Raw genomic sequence first — 16,119 nt, forward strand, 5'->3', positions numbered from 1 at the left:
GTGAAATTCTTGGTGTTTATTTTATCCACTCTGAGATGATATTATGTTGGCCAGATTTGCTAGAAACATGTGGTATGCGATAAAAATGTTGAATCAATTATAACCAGATAAATTTTCGCCAAATACCACTTGTTAATAAAACGGACATTATGTATTATAGCAACAAAGCTAAATATGAAAAAGAAATCGGCTGCACTGCCAACATCACTAGCCCAGGGGGCCCACATTACCACGGCAGATGGATAGCTAACCGAAGGCGAGATGCCCCACCTGCCAACACCGATCGCCTCAATACATGCCGACAAGTGACGGGCGAACGAAATGCAGGCTCAGATGCAACAAGGAACGAAATGCAGGCTCAGATGCAGGCGGATGGCTGCGTTCTTTGCTATGAATATTAGCCCCGCCATTCGCATGCCTTTTGCCTGCCGTTAGCACGCCATCCGGTCGCCAGCATGCCTGCCGGCGGATGGTACCTTCGGGTGGGGCATCCCGCCTCCCATAGAGTAACAAATAATTCAAAGTTGTTCTAAATCGATGAAACGTGTATAAGCTGTCTGTAAACGTCAAAATTTGACGTTTAATGACAGCTCATACTCCTTTCATCGATTTAGAAATATTATTCAGGAAAAATTGAAAATGTTTTACAAAGTACATTTAATATTAGTTAATCTGAAAAAAAAAATCTTAAAGTTTTGTATTTCTGGATTTGTGTGAATAATTTCTGCATAATTTGGTTTGGAATTTTGGACTGCAGTTTTTGAATTTTCTAGTTGATTAATTGTTTGATTTTTCAGTTGTACTTATTAACATTATTTACAGTTATACAATGCTCTGCCAAGTGATGTTATGCAGCAAAGTTAGTGTGATGCAGCTTAACCACACAACTGAGGCCAAGTTTCCGCTGAAGAACGTGTTTGTAAATCATCCGTCGGAAGTGCAATCAAATCTGTGATCCACTCGTTCGTCTGGTTTACTCAAACATGGGTTATGGCTAGTTTAAAGCCGACTAAGTGACAGTGAAGATGGATAACGCACATAAATGCAATGTAACGTTGCTACGGATGTAGTACTTTGATATTTTGTATAAATGATATGCTTAGGCACAATCACAGTGCGTTTTTGTGGATACCAAGTTACTGCAGATCAAATCGATACCGCTCAGTCGGCTTACCCGGTAACTGGTCAAACCATTCGCAATTTGATTCGGAATCCTGAATGAATTCAATATGGAATCCAGTTGAAAGGCAACAACCGATTCCGAAACCTACCCAGGTAACCAATAAGCATGCTGAATGCGTCTTAACGGCTACTTGATAAGCACTTAAGTCGTTTTAAATGCTATTTAAAAATCGGTTTTGGCAAAATATACGGCTACATTACTGCTGTGCTATGAAAATGCTTTTTTACTACTGTTGTGCAGGCATGTCCAAACACGCCACGGCACCGCGTGCTGCATTTTACCACCGCAACCGAGTGTATTGAAATGAGCACCCCAAGCCAGTGCTCGATGCGAAGCACCGATACATGATAACCGAAGCACCTGTGTCGGTGGCGGTGTTAAATTTTCGATCCGGTGCTTGGATGCTTCGGAAAACACTCGGGCCGGGTGCTTTAAAATTTCTGAAGCACCGGAGCCGAGCGCTTTCAACTTCGGATAACACCTCGGAAACTCTTTGATTTTGCACCCGTATCAAAGCGAGAATGTTTAAGCCCGCTAGCATATGCACAAAAAGAAAGAAAAAAAGATTTTTCGGTGCGACGGAATAAAAGAGAACAGAAAATATACTTCTATTATCACGGCAGTTTGATTTTTAGTTAGATATGTAATTATAAAATATCCAAACTCGATGCAAGTATAGATCGCGGATGGTGGATTTTTTTTAATTTTGCGTCTTGGAAATACTAGTCAACGAAAATTCTATTTCTTCATCTTCTTGCAAATGTATATCAAATTGAAAGCAAAAGATATGAACTTTGCCATCGATAAACATCTTTTTATTTTTTTATGATCCCAATCTATACGGATAACCAAGGATGCAAAATGCCTACCTTTTCCACGGCTGTAATTTTTCTGCCTACATTCTCATTTCTCTCTCGATGCTGCTGTCATTCGCTAGTTCAGGACGCCCAGCGCTGTACGGCTGCCTGTGTGTAAAGCAGTAACATGACAGAAAACTACTGTCCCCAGTACAGCGGCTCATTTACGCTACGGCCGGCATCAACGCTTTCGTGTGCGGGAGTCTCCCTTTGACTATGCAGAGAAAAATGTACAAAGCGAGAGAACAAACTTTACTACGCCACACTCTCACCGAGCAGTCGGAGTACAGCAGCAAAACAAAAATGTATTCTACTGCTGTACGGGAAAATGTACTCGATTTGGCTACTGTTCTGGCAAGAGCTGTAGTGATGCGTCGCTGTAGCGGGCTGTACGGCTTGTGCAAATGTAAATATATCGAAAAAAATGTAGTTTATCGGTACCGTTGGCATCCCTGCGGATAACGCACATATGGTGCTTAGCTCAATTTGAATCTATTCCTATTGCCGCCATTTGGGGCACACGTTTCGAATTTTCGATCAATCAATCACAAGTATTTCACAGTATTTGGATAATTTTTATTATACGAAACTTTGTTACCAATTTTTAGACATTCTATCTATAGCTGGTCGTAATAATAAAGTATTGAGTCATTTCATGTCGCAAACTCTATTACAATATTTAGCTAAAATAGTGATGAACTGCCTCATAGTGCTTTTTAGGCTGACAAAATGGAGACACTGAAAAAATCTGTTTATCCGGTTACCAGGTTGTTTTGAAAAAAGAATTAATTTCAATTAGAATGTCAAATTACAGTACTAATTTTATCATTGCGGTCAATAAAACGTATTTTCAGAGGAGCTAATCTCATACAAAATTGTGGCCCTTCGCTAAAACAAGGTCATGTATAAGGTGATCATATTTCGCAAATATTTCATATTCATTCCAAGCACCCCGTCCTGGTAAGTTAAAAGGGAGGGAGGCTTCGCTTTACTCTAATGGAACTGGAATTGTTCATATCATTTGTAGCAAGTTACCTACTGCAGAGAACTTCAATTTTCAAAATTACTTGAAACACGTTATCGTATGTAAAGGCGTTAGGGCACAATCAAGGTGCGCCCATACGATTTATTTCCGCTTTATACGTCATTACCAGTGCCATTACAAAACTTTTAACACAGCACAATGCATAGAAATGAATTTTGGCCGGACTTCATTACTTTTCTGGAACATCCAACGGCGTCCGTGTGTTGACGTGCCGTTTGGTTCGCTGTACTATAGACTTATAGAGCATTAATCTAGAAAAAATCTACGTTATCATAAATATCGCTAGCTAGTGTCCTAGTCCTTATCAGTTCTTCGATAGTTATACTATATAAGCTATATTCATTATTCCGCATGTAAACTCAATAAAACAAAGACAAATTTAGTTGACAAGATGGTAAGTGATCAACCAAACCACATTCTGAAGTGATGCAGTTTGACATCTGAAGACTAGATTTTGGGTTTTTACAATTTGATCGGCAAAATTTAATTTCTGCATGCATTTTAGGTACATAAAATTTTATTTGACTGTCTAAAGAGATTTAAATTCTTGCACAGTATAGTGGGTGTGTAGACTTACCAGTCATAGAGAGTATAACTGTACTGGAAACAGTGATCGATGTAAGGATATGCGATGATTTTTGCTGATACGGTCGGGCATCTATCATCGACATAACTTTTTATAGTCCGTCGGAGATGGCAAACATGAGTTGGAAAGTTTGTGAAAACTAAAAGCGTATTGACCACCAGACCATCCAGTACAATATTGGTCAATGAAATTATGTTTTGTGTAAGCACTACGCACAGGAAGAGACTCCCCTCACTTAAACGTCGAGAAGTTAGCTAAAGCATTAACACCACAACACAAACGAAAAGCTCATTAATTTACTTTATTTTTTAGTAGTTGAAAAATTAATTGACTTACACCAGAAAATCGAATAACAGACCAATGATTTCCCGGATAATGCGACCTGTAATGCATTAAATACACCTTAAGTTTGTTTGAGAATTCATGCACAAATAGCTATACAAAACTGAAATATATCATGAACCCGTTAACAATATATTATATAAATGAAAAGCAACTGAAAAGACAAATCACACCTTGGAATTTTACAAATTGAATAGAGCCAAATTGATACATTTACATTTAACATATTTTATTTTAGATTCGATTACCCGGGGTAAGATTTTTTAAATCCCCGGATATTCGAATCTGATCTGTTTATTATTTGGAATAAATTTCCCTTTTTCCACAGCAAAACAAAAAAAAATTGTGTGCATACTTTGCATCTATAAGATGTTAACAACGTTCTTAAGAAATGATACCTACTTGAATTTGGCTTGGTTCGTCAATAGACCATCGGTATAATTTGTGTTGGGTTTGTGTAAGTCATAGAAATTTAAACGCGTATGTAAATGATATGTTCCCACGCGAGTTGATTTTATTCGCTTGCGTATTATCGTATGATAAGTTGTTTCTTTTTACTTTTACTGTAAATTTTGACAAATGAACAGTACATTTGATTGAATTTATTAGAATGACAAAATAGGATGATTTGTATTGAACAAAAACCAAGATCTAAAAATTGCAATACAAACTAGTTGGACCCACTACCATTTGCCCGAAAGGTAGACTGAAAATATTGGTCTTAAAGTTCATACACGGGACTCATGAAGTCATTTGATGGTAGCTGAAGCTGCAACTTTAGAAATTTTACTAAAATACTACAATTTCATGTTTGATTTTACCTATGCGGAAACTAAAGAGAATTTCCACAGATTTTAAATATTGATCTTTCTACCTAGAGTTAAAAACTAAAATGTTTTCTCAATCAGTAACATATTCACTTTCCAGACTGATTTCTGGAAACATAATTTCTTTTTGAAGTTATGACTAAAGCTGAATACTTTACAGGATACTTAACGACCTTGACTTATACTACTTTTTCAGAAATCATATTTTTATTAATTTTATAATGACGGGACTTTATTTTGAGCATTTCGAGACAAATGAAAAATACAACCGTCAAACTGGGAACTTGCAACACTTCTGTTAATGTAAATTTAGCAACGGTAATAATAATTTTAACAATTTGGAGTCAAAAGTCTTAAAATTATGCAAAACATATGAAAGGTGTTGACCGAATAAAAATATTTAAAATCAAATTTTTTTTCTATCACGCATTCCTATTTGCTTTTCAATTCAATTTAGGCGCATATGTATTTCCATACCTGAATAAAATTTTCAAACTGAGCTATTTAGTACTAAGTAGCGGAAAACTTTGACACTTTAGTCTTTCAATGATACTTTTAGTAATACAAATGTGGAGGTTACAATCCAATCGCTATTAATCGTTAAATAGTTAGTCTCAATATTAATTTTTTTTAGTTTTTAGAAGAGAATTTTCTCTTATTTTCTCTTCTTAAAGAATACAAATGACCGGACGATATTTAAATTTCGAAGTGCAGAAGAATCTTTTTAATTTTGATACTGAATAAAGGTCAGTTATGGTCTTCAAACGTAATACTCGGACTGAGGTTGTTTGATGTAAGAGTTGGCTAAGATGTACAATTCGACTTCAGTACCAACGCCAATTTAAATCCATTCATTCATCTATTTATAATTCCTACATGCATACCTACTTAATCCTTCTTTACTGTATAATGCATTACAGATTCTTCATAAAGTACCAAGCTCGTTCATGCATATGAACGCACAAATTGCTTTGAGCCACTTACCAAGCGACAGCAATAGCGCGGCGATAATCGCTACCGAAATATAAGCTGCCGTGTTTTACGAATTTAAAAACACTCGGTACGGTGCCTGCCGATATCAGAAACACCTCGGTTGCGGTGCCTGCCGATGTGAGATGCACCTCGGTTACGGTGCCTATCGAAGTCAGAAACACTCGGGTCGGTGCTTTGCCGAAGCAACGAGCACGGTGGTTAAATATCATGCGCTGGCACCGACACCGGTGCCTTGGTATCGGCGACCGGTGTCTGCTGTTGAGCACCGGTACGGCGTGCCAACTTCAATCCTCTTGGTGGCGTGTTTATTGGTAGAAGTGCCCACCGTGCAGCACCGTTCGGTGCTTTTGCCATGCCTGCTGTTGTGCATTCAGAATGCTGCTTACTGGCAAGAAGTTTTTAAACAGTTTTTCAAATGCTGATTAACAACAGTTATGCATAACGAATGCCAGCATACTGCAAGAGGCATCCGGAATGCAAATTTTACGCTACTTTACTGCATACACTAATGCTTGTTGGTTACCTGGGTACTGAGTCAGAATAGGTTATTGCATTTGAGCTAAGTCGAAATCCTTATTGAATTCATTCAAGATACCGAACCGGTTTCGGAATCGGTTTGACTGAGTATATTTGAGTAAACCGGCATTAGTATAAAGGTTCGCAAAGAGTGTGCAGAGAGTGAAGCCAAAAAAGTCTACTTTTCGAGCAAAATTGCTACAAAGACGGATTCCAATTGTGCACGATAGGTAGACTTTTTTTGACTTCACTCTTTGCGCAATTGTTCTCTATAAACTGTGGAGTAAACCGGACAAATAAGTGAATCACAGGTTGGTTTGCACATCCGCCGGCGGGTTTGATAACACCTCTTCAGGTGGACCCTCAGCGGCTTTGTGCAGCTTGGTATCCTTCGCTGCGACTATGTGGTCCGGCCACACAACGCTAGCTTTGCTGCATAACATCACTGGCAGAGCATTACGTCACTGTTACTAGTGTTATTAAGCACAACTGAGGAATGATAAATTCAATAATTTGTAAATTCAAAAACTGAACGAAATTCTAAAACAGGATAAATTATGTATATTATAAAAATCAGAAATACAAGACGCTGAGAGCGAAAAATTTATAGTTTTTTGAAAATAAATGACAGAAGTAACAAAAATATATAAATTGCTTGCTAAAAATATCTAAAATTCAAGATATCTGTAATCAAAAATTTAAAAATTTTGAGATTAGAGAATTCCAATAACAACAACAAACATCCCCAAAAATAAAAAAATTGCATATTCCAAAATTAAACAATGTTATAATTAAAAATAAGTCTAAAATTCAAAAATCAAATCTTCAAAAATTCAGGAAAGTTGAAGAATTCAAATGTTAAAAATTATAAACTTCAAAAATTGAAATGTTCAAAAAGTAAGACCCAAAAATTCAGGAACACAATGATATAAAATTCATGTAATGCTATTCAAGTATTACAAATTCAATAGTTCTAAAATACAAAGATGCAAAAATTCCAAATCAAATTAATACAACCACACTAAAAATACAAATGTAAAAAGAAAAAATCAGAAATAGAGAATTACTAAAATTCAAAAGCACTAAAATACAAAAGGATGAAAAGCCCTTTTAGCACAAAATTCTCAAATTCAAAAGATCAAAAATTGAAGACATCAAAAATTCAGAAATTCGAATATTCGAAAATTCCAGAATTCGAAGATTTTTAAAATACAAAAATTGAAAAGGAAATAAAAATTCAAAGATCCGGTAATTCAAAGGTTCAGAAATTCAAAAACTCGAAAAATCAATGATTAAAACATGCAAAAATTTGAAAATTCTGGTTTCAAAAATTCAATAACTTCAATATTCAATTATAAAAAATTCAAAAATTCGAAGAGCAAAGAATTCAAAAATTCTGTAATTCAGGAATTCAAATTCAAACATTCAAATATTTAAAAATATCAAGAGTTCAGCAATTAGAAAATTCTTGTATTCTAAAATTAAAAACTTCTGCAATTCAACACAACAACAACACAAAAATTCACAAACGCAAAAACACAAAAATACAACAAGAACAAAATACAAAAATATATAAATGCAAAAATTCAAAGGATCAATAAATTGAAAATTCAAGATAACAAAATACTAAATATTCAGAAATTGAAAAATTCATTAATTCGAGTATTTAAAAGTTCAAAAAGTCAAAGATTAAAAAATTCAAGAATATGAAAATTTTAGAAATTTCAATAACCAAAAATTCAATATTTCAAAAATTCAACCATTCAAAAATTCTAATGTTTAAAATTAAAAACCTCGAAAATTTATAAAAATCCGATATTGAAAAATTCTTAATTTCAAAAATTTAAATTTCAGAAATTCAACACTACAATAATACGAAATTAAAAAACAATGTATAAATCCAGAAATTCAAAAACACAATAATGCAAACATACTAAAATACAGAAATACTAAAATTCTAAGAACATAATAATTTCAAAAATATAAGAATCCATAGACACAAAAAATATAAAAATACAGGGATACAAAAATACAAAAAGTACAAAAATACAAAAAGTACAAAAATGCTAAAAATACAAAAATATTCAAATACAGAAATACAACAATACAAAATTACTAAAACTCAAAAATGAAACAATACAGAAATACAAAAACCCATACAAAAATATAAACAAAAAAATATAAAAACTCAAAAATACTGTAGGAAATTTGAAGTATTTCAACTTAAATCTAAACTAATCTTAAACAACTTTCTAATACTTATAATTATAATTAATCGCCAGTTTAAAAAGAACTACACATAAAGCTAAATTCGCCTAGCCTACTTATACCTAGTGCCTTATATATTATTGCTTACATGCTATACCAAATCACGCACTGAATCTGCAACTAGAGAAGCAACCGATAACAGAGATAGCAGATTGAATTTTTTGTTAGGTAAAATTTAGCACTTTCGTCCAGTTAGCACTGGCTCGGCTCGATCAGTTCAAGTTCACCTCCAGAAGGGTAAGGAATAAAATTGTCATCAGTACAGCATACAAGTTTTTTTCACCCTACAATCACGTTTCCCGGCACTTGTAAAATATCGTCGCGAGTATTTTTCTATTGTGCCCGTCACTAGCCTTCGGCTAGCCGCTATTGCGGAATAGAAACCCTTCGACCTGGCATTACGAGTCCCGTTGGCTCGAACATTTGGTCCTTCGAGCCGGATCGAAGGACACCCCGGGCAGAAGAATTAGTGAGTAGTAATATTAACCGATCAGATGCGCTGATCGCTGATTGCGTAGCACGTGGCAAGATCTACGCAATTGCGATTGTGGTGAACAAAAGGTCCTGTAAAATTCTGGACGCGCCAGAATACAAGCTGCTTTGTTGAGTACGGTTATTGTGTGCCAGAATAAAACGTGAAGTTAGCGTCATTCGAGAGCGTGGGTTGTACGACGCCATCGTAGTTTTGATCAATAGAGTGCAAAGGGGCCAAGATAACTCAGCTTGAGATCCGATTGCATATTCCCCAGCACAAGTGACTGTAAATACCTATCAAAGTGTGTGCGACCGATTCGCGTCTGAATTTCGTTATTTCGCCGGGAAGGATTTTCGTCCGCGTCGGGAAGGACCTGATCGATACCGTCCGCGTCGGGAAGGATAACTCGATAACGTCCGCGTCGGGAAGGAGAATTCGATATCGTAATCCGCGATCGTGCGAATATAAATCGGTGCACAATGTCGAAGAAAGTACTCGGAAAAAGATTGAGTGAGTTGATGGTGATCAGAAAGGGTCTGTACGTTGTTCGCGACTCTGTAGAAAAATTTGTGGCACATTCTAACTACGAAAGAGATGCGTGTCAGATTTTTGTTCGATTGGAATCATTGGATAGGATGTATCGTGAATTTCTGGAAGTGCAAGGTGAGATTGAGAGAACCGATGATTCAGACAATCTTGATGATCATCTCACAGAACGGGCTGACCTTGAAATGCGATACTGTGAAGCCAAAGGTTTTCTGCTGTCGGTTCGTATGCCTGATCCAAATCAGACGGTTTTGAATACGTCAATGATCGCTCCTGCGCCGCATCCATCCAGCAGTTTTCATTTAAGGCTGCCAAAGATAGATCTCCCTAAATTCAACGGTGACTTTTCTCGATGGTTGTCGTTCCGCGATACGTTTAGCTCAATGGTCCACAGCAATGACGATATCCCTCAAGTGGCCAAGCTCCAGTATCTCCTCCAGTCTCTCGTAGGTGAAGCAAGAAAACCGTTCGAAAGATTCGAGATATGGCAACCGTCGTTTCCTTAAAAAACAGCTTTTTCGAACCCTTCATAATCTACCACCGATGAAGAAAGAATCTGCTCAAGAGTTACACGAGCTCGTCGATGAATTTCAACGTCATGTGAGAGCTCTCGCCAAACTGAACGAACCAATTGAACATTGGGATACTCCACTCGTCAATATGCTGTCCTATAAGCTCGATCCATCAACGCTCCGCGAATGGGAGGAAAGGAGCAGTCAAGATGAGGAAGTGATCTTCGATGACCTCGTCGACTTCCTATATCAGCGAGTACGAATCTTGAAATCCGTTGCGTCAGATCTATTACAACGTGCCCAGTCGGCTCAAGCAAAGGTGGTCGGCACCAGCGTCCCTCCGAAGAAGAGTTTTCATCCACGAATAGCAGCGAATGCAGTTGCTTCCGAAGGCAAGTCATCCGCTCCGTCTTGTCTAGTATGTTCCGAGAGTCACTATCTGTTCCAGTGTCCGGCTTTTGCCAATATGGCAATCAACCAACGTCGTGAGTTAATCTCCCAACGAAAGTTATGTTGGAATTGCTTCCGCACTGGTCATGCGGCTAGAAGTTGCGGATCAAAGTTCACATGCCGCATTTGTCGAGATCGCCATCATACGTTGCTACACGATTCCAACTCGTCATCCAAAAGCTCCGTTACTCCAGCAGTGACGTCGACTCCTCCAGCCCAGCAATCGAATGCACCCACATTGCCAAATGTGGGAAATGCAGGACCTTCCACTCCCCAAGTGAGTCTGCCGGTCCACTCCTATTCCAGTACAGTCTTGTTGGAAACGGTTGCACTCCACGTCGTCGACGATCAAGGGAAAATCTTCGAAGCCAGAGCGTTATTGGATTCCGCCTCGATGTCAAACTTCATGTCGAGGAAACTTGCCAATCTTCTTTCCAATCGTCAATCCAAAGTTGATATCGATGTGGCAGGAATCGGTCAGTCCATGAAAAAACTGAAGCGGACTGTAACTGCCACCGTAAGGTCTCGAATTCCGCTGTTTTCTACGAAGCTCGAGTTTTTAGTCATCGATAAACCTACCACTGATCTACCTACAATGCCAGTGCCTACATCATCGTGGAAATTTCCAGATATAAATCTTGCCGATCCGCAGTTTCACACTCCCAGCCAAGTGGACGTCGTTATAGGCGGAGAAACATACTGGGAGCTCCATACTGGCAAAAAGATGTCCCTTGGACCAGGTCAACCACAAGTTATCGAAACCCTGTTCGGTTGGACTGTATCTGGTCCAGCCCCGCACAATTCATCCATTGCATCACCCAGATGTTTTCTGACTGCCACTGACGACCGTCTCGAGGTCGTCATTCAACGGTTTTGGGAAATGGAAACAATCGTCGATCAACCTACCCATTCAACTACAGAAAAACGATGTGAAGATTGGTACACAGCAACTACAATTCGCGATTCGTCCGGTCGTTACAAAGTTCGCCTGTCCAAGGTGGACGATCCAGAAATCGTTTTAGGCGAATCTAGGGCTATAGCAACACGAAGATTACTTAGTCTTGAACGCCGATTAGAGAGAGACACCAACGTGAAGTCAGCATACCATCTTTTCATGGACGAATATGAGCGTCTTGGTCACATGAAGCGACTGAACGAGCCAATAGATGACTGCAAGGAACATTGCTATTTGCCACATCATCCCGTTTTCAAACTTTCCAGCACTACAACGAAAACGAGGGTGGTGTTCGACGCGTCGTGCAAGACGACATCGGGATTCTCTTTGAACGACCGATTACTAGTCGGCCCAGTTGTCCAGCATGATCTGTTGTCCTTGATTATGCGGTTTCGGATTCACGCCATCGCCTTAATCGCCGACATTGAAAAAATGTACCGGCAAGTGCTGATCCATCCCGAAGATCAGCCACTCCAAAGAATCCTGTGGCGCACAAATGCTACTGATCCCATCGCCACCTACGAACTACAAACAGTCACCTATGGGACAGCATCTGCGCCATACCTAGCAACAAAAACGCTTCAACAGCTATCACACGATGCAGGTTACCAGTTTCCCGTCGCCGCAGAACCCGTTATGGACGATTTCTACGTTGATGATTTTTTGTCTGGAGCCGCTGATGTGAAGACAGCACAGTGTATTCAACGTGAAGTTTCCTCTATGCTTGACTCAGCCGGTTTTTCTCTGAAGAAATGGGCTTCTAACTCCGTTGAAGTCCTGGAGGGGGTCCCTGAAGAAGATCGAGCAATTCAACCTTTCTTCGATCTGCAGGACGAGCAGTCTGTCAGCACCCTCGGCTTAATATGGGAACCCAAAACCGACACTTTCCGTTTCAAAGTACAATTACCTCTGCCCGCTGCTGTCCTGACAAAGCGAAACGTGATGTCATACATAGCTCAAATTTTTGATCCGCTAGGATTGGTGGGTCCCACCGTCATGAAAGCCAAGCTTTTTATGCAGTGTTTGTGGGCATTGAAATCGGCCAATAATAAACGTTACGAATGGGATCAACCACTGCCACAAAAACTCCAGAACGAATGGAAACAGTTTCATACCACCATCGATCTACTCCGTCAGCTTAAAATACCACGCTTCGTTTCCCTAATCAATGCAGTTAGCATCGAGTTCCATTTTTTGCGGATGCGTCAGAAAAAGCATACGGGACATGCTGCTACATCCGTGCCAAATCGTTGCAACAAGTCTCCGTCCAGCTCCTTGCCTCGAAATGCAAAGTTTCGCCACTCTCCGTACGGCATTCGATTGCTAGGCTGGAACTTTGTGCTGCCCGATTATCCATCCAACTCTACAAGAAAGTTGTTGCCGCTTTGAAGGTTTCACCAACCAGTGTCTACTTCTGGTCCGATTCTACCACAGTTTTGCAATGGCTGCGCTCACCCCCGGGTCGTTGGAAGACCTTTGTAGCCAACCGTGTGTCCCAGATCCAGCAAGCCACACCGATCAGCAACTGGAAGCACATCGCCGGTGTCGACAATCCTGCCGATGATATCTCCCGTGGTCTGAGCCCGCCAGAAATCCTGAACAGTTTGAGGTGGTGGAATGGAACACCGTGGCTCTCACTGCCACCCGAAAGTTGGCCCGTTGGAGCATTGCCAACTGACGATTCTCTAGAGACTACGAAAGAAAGCAGAAAAATACCGATAATTGCGATGACTGTCACTCAAAGCAACTTTAACGACTTTTTGTTCAATCGATATTCTGATTACACCAAGCTCCGTCGAACTACCGCCTATTGTCTGCGTTATCTTCAGAAACTGCACGACCGTGTCATCAACCGTCGCATCCACCATGAAACCGCGGTCAATTAACGCTGAAACAAATCACCATTGATTCCACCCACGCACTAACCACCGATGAGCTGCTGAAAGCCGATATCGCCTTGTGTCGTATGGCTCAACGAGAAGATTTCCCGGAAGAATTCAATGACTTGACTGGGGGCGAACGAATTGTTAAGTCGAGTGCCATGAAGTTCTTAAGCCCTCAGTTAGACGATACTGGAATCATACGTGTTGGAGGTCACCTGAGCAACGTAAACTGCTCCGAACCGATGAAACATCCTATCATACTCCGAGCAAAACATTCCCTGAGTGTACTTCTAGCATCTCACTACCACAAACTCCTGTTACATGCCGGTCCTCAACTCATGCTTGCCAGCCTGCGTCAAAAATTCTGGATTCTGGGAGGCAGAAACCTGGTACGCCACACATACCACAAATGTCACACCTGTTTTCGCAGCAAGCCGGTGTTGATCCAGCAGAGCACTGCCGATCTACCAGCCTCTCGTGTCACTCCCACGCGTCCATTTTCGGTTTGTGGCATCGATTATTGTGGGCCCTTTTACATTAAATCGCAAGTCCGCAAGCGTGGGCCTACAAAAGTATACGTGGCCATCTTCATATGTTTTTCTACACGAGCGATCCACATTGAGCTCGCAAGCGACCTCTCTACTGCTGCCTTCTTGGCCGCCCTTCGCCGTCTGGTTGCTCGTCGCGGAAAGGTGAGTGAACTTCACTCCGATAACGCAACGGCCTTCAAAGGGGCCTCCCACGCACTCAATCGGGTTTATCGAATGCTCAAGGCAGAAGAAGCCGATCGCAATCAGATTTTCAGCTGGTGCGCCAACAATGAGATACGGTGGAAATTTATACCACCGCGCGCACCGCACTTCGGAGGACTGTGGGAAGCCGCAGTTAAATCTGCCAAATCCCACCTACTAAAGGAAATGGGCAACACTACTATCGCGTACGAGGACATGTTGACCTTACTTGCACAGGTCGAAATGTGCCTAAATTCACGTCCATTAACACCACTACCATCCGATGCTTCTGATCTAGAAGCTTTGACTCCGGGGCACTTCCTAGTCGGGTCGAGTCTTCAAGCTGTTCCTGAACCATCCGTGAAGGACGTCGCTGAGAATCATCTCAACCATTGGGAACAAACACAACGGCACCTTCAACGAATCTGGGCCCGATGGTATCCGGAATATTTATAACAGCTCAAGTCCAGCGCAGCGAAGGGCTGCGATCCGCCGGTATCTATCGAACCAGGCAAAATCGTGGTCATCAAAGAGGACAATCTGCCACCTACACAGTGGCCCCTTGGAAAAATCGTCGCCGTTCATCCTGGAGCTGACGGAATCGTCAGAGTCGTCACACTGAAAACAGCGTCCGCAGAGAACGTCGTGAGACCCGTGGCGAAATTGGCGCTCCTACCGATGCCAAGTGATCCTGTTCAACGAGCTCCTGTAACACAAAACCATTAGAGCAGTACTACACATGCTCGATGCGAAGTTGGATACCGTACAGGTAATTGCATTTCCAATAAATTAATTCACCCCGTATGATCTACCTGGTCTTCTTTTTCCGGTTGAACGACGAGGATTATCGCACCACTGCATTCAACTACTTCTGGCCTGCATCCTCTTGATCTTCACTAAACCTGCATCTGCTGACAAAACGAAACATGTGGAGAAGAATGTATTCAGTCAAATTCAAGCCACGTCACGGAGGAAAAAATTAAGAAGATACAGACAAACCAATGAAGTACAAAAAATTAAAAATATTTGAAATATGAAGAATATTTCAAAGGTGGCCGGAATGTTGGAAATTTGAAGTATTTCAACTTACATCTAAACTAAACTTAAACAACTTTCTAATACTTATAATTATAATTAATCGCCAGTTTAAAAAGAACTACACATAAAGCTAAATTCGCCTAGCCTACTTATACCTAGTGCCTTATATACTATTGCTTACATGCTATACCAAATCACGCACTGAATCTGCAACTAGAGAAGCAACCGATAACAGAGATAGCAGATTGAATTTTTTGTTAGGTAAAATTTAGCACTTTCGTCCAGTTAGCACTGGCTCGGCTCGATCAGTTCAAGTTCACCTCCAGAAGGGTAAGGAATAAAATTGTCATCAGCACAGCATACAAGTTTTTTTTACCCTACGATCACGTTTCCCGGCACTTGTAAAATATCGTCGCGAGTATTTTTCTATTGTGCCCGTCACTAGCCTTCGGCCAGCCGCTATTGCGGAATAGAAACCCTTCGACCTGGCATTACGAGTCCCGTTGGCTCGAATAAATACCATAATACAAAAATACTGAAACACAAAAATACAAAAGCACAAATATACGAAAATGTAGAAATACAACAGATAGATAAATACTACAATATAAAAAAATCAAAAATTCGAAAGAACGAAAATATCGTGTATTTACTCGAAAGCTGAAAGTAAGCGTTCGAATACAGGGGATGTGTGAATGGTGTCTGCTGTTTCGCGCTGTATGAGGTATTGAATCATTACAATTCACATGTATGTCTGTAGAAAAAGCAATACTTTCAAAATGCTTACAATGAAATTTAATGTGAATATAATTTATTTCCTAGAATAATGCTTTTATTGATAATGCTTCTCATAATTGCCGGTATTGTCACCCCCCGTGCGGTAGAAGTCAAACCAAAACAATCATCACTCAC

General features: G+C 40.0%; 3 protein-coding genes across 6 annotated transcripts; all 3 read left to right on the forward strand.

Moving 5' to 3' along the window:
* The first annotated feature begins 447 nt into the window (after positions 1-447).
* LOC131683171 (uncharacterized) lies at positions 448-12,948 on the forward strand. Of its 4 annotated transcripts, none has more exons than XM_058965010.1 (2): positions 448-651; positions 9,367-12,948. In XM_058965010.1, the coding sequence occupies exon 2, from the start codon at positions 10,182-10,184 to the stop codon at positions 12,942-12,944; it is 2,763 nt and encodes a 920-aa protein (XP_058820993.1). In that variant the 5' UTR covers positions 448-651; positions 9,367-10,181; the 3' UTR covers positions 12,945-12,948. The 4 variants fall into 4 exon arrangements, with proteins under 4 accessions (XP_058820993.1, XP_058820990.1, XP_058820991.1 ...); XM_058965007.1 differs by having other exon boundaries at positions 618-651; positions 8,769-12,948; XM_058965008.1 differs by lacking the exon at positions 448-651 and adding an exon at positions 8,265-8,854.
* On the forward strand, positions 9,572-10,144 carry LOC131680352 (uncharacterized). The gene has a single exon (XM_058961072.1). The coding sequence runs from the start codon at positions 9,572-9,574 to the stop codon at positions 10,142-10,144; it is 573 nt and encodes a 190-aa protein (XP_058817055.1).
* A 573-nt stretch (positions 12,949-13,521) lies between the features above and the next one.
* On the forward strand, positions 13,522-14,625 carry LOC131680353 (uncharacterized). Its single transcript, XM_058961073.1, has one exon. The coding sequence runs from the start codon at positions 13,522-13,524 to the stop codon at positions 14,623-14,625; it is 1,104 nt and encodes a 367-aa protein (XP_058817056.1).
* Positions 14,626-16,119: the final 1,494 nt, after the last annotated feature.

This window comes from Topomyia yanbarensis, chromosome 2 (assembly GCF_030247195.1).
Source record: "Topomyia yanbarensis strain Yona2022 chromosome 2, ASM3024719v1, whole genome shotgun sequence".
Classification (NCBI taxonomy): Eukaryota; Metazoa; Arthropoda; class Insecta; order Diptera; family Culicidae; genus Topomyia; species Topomyia yanbarensis.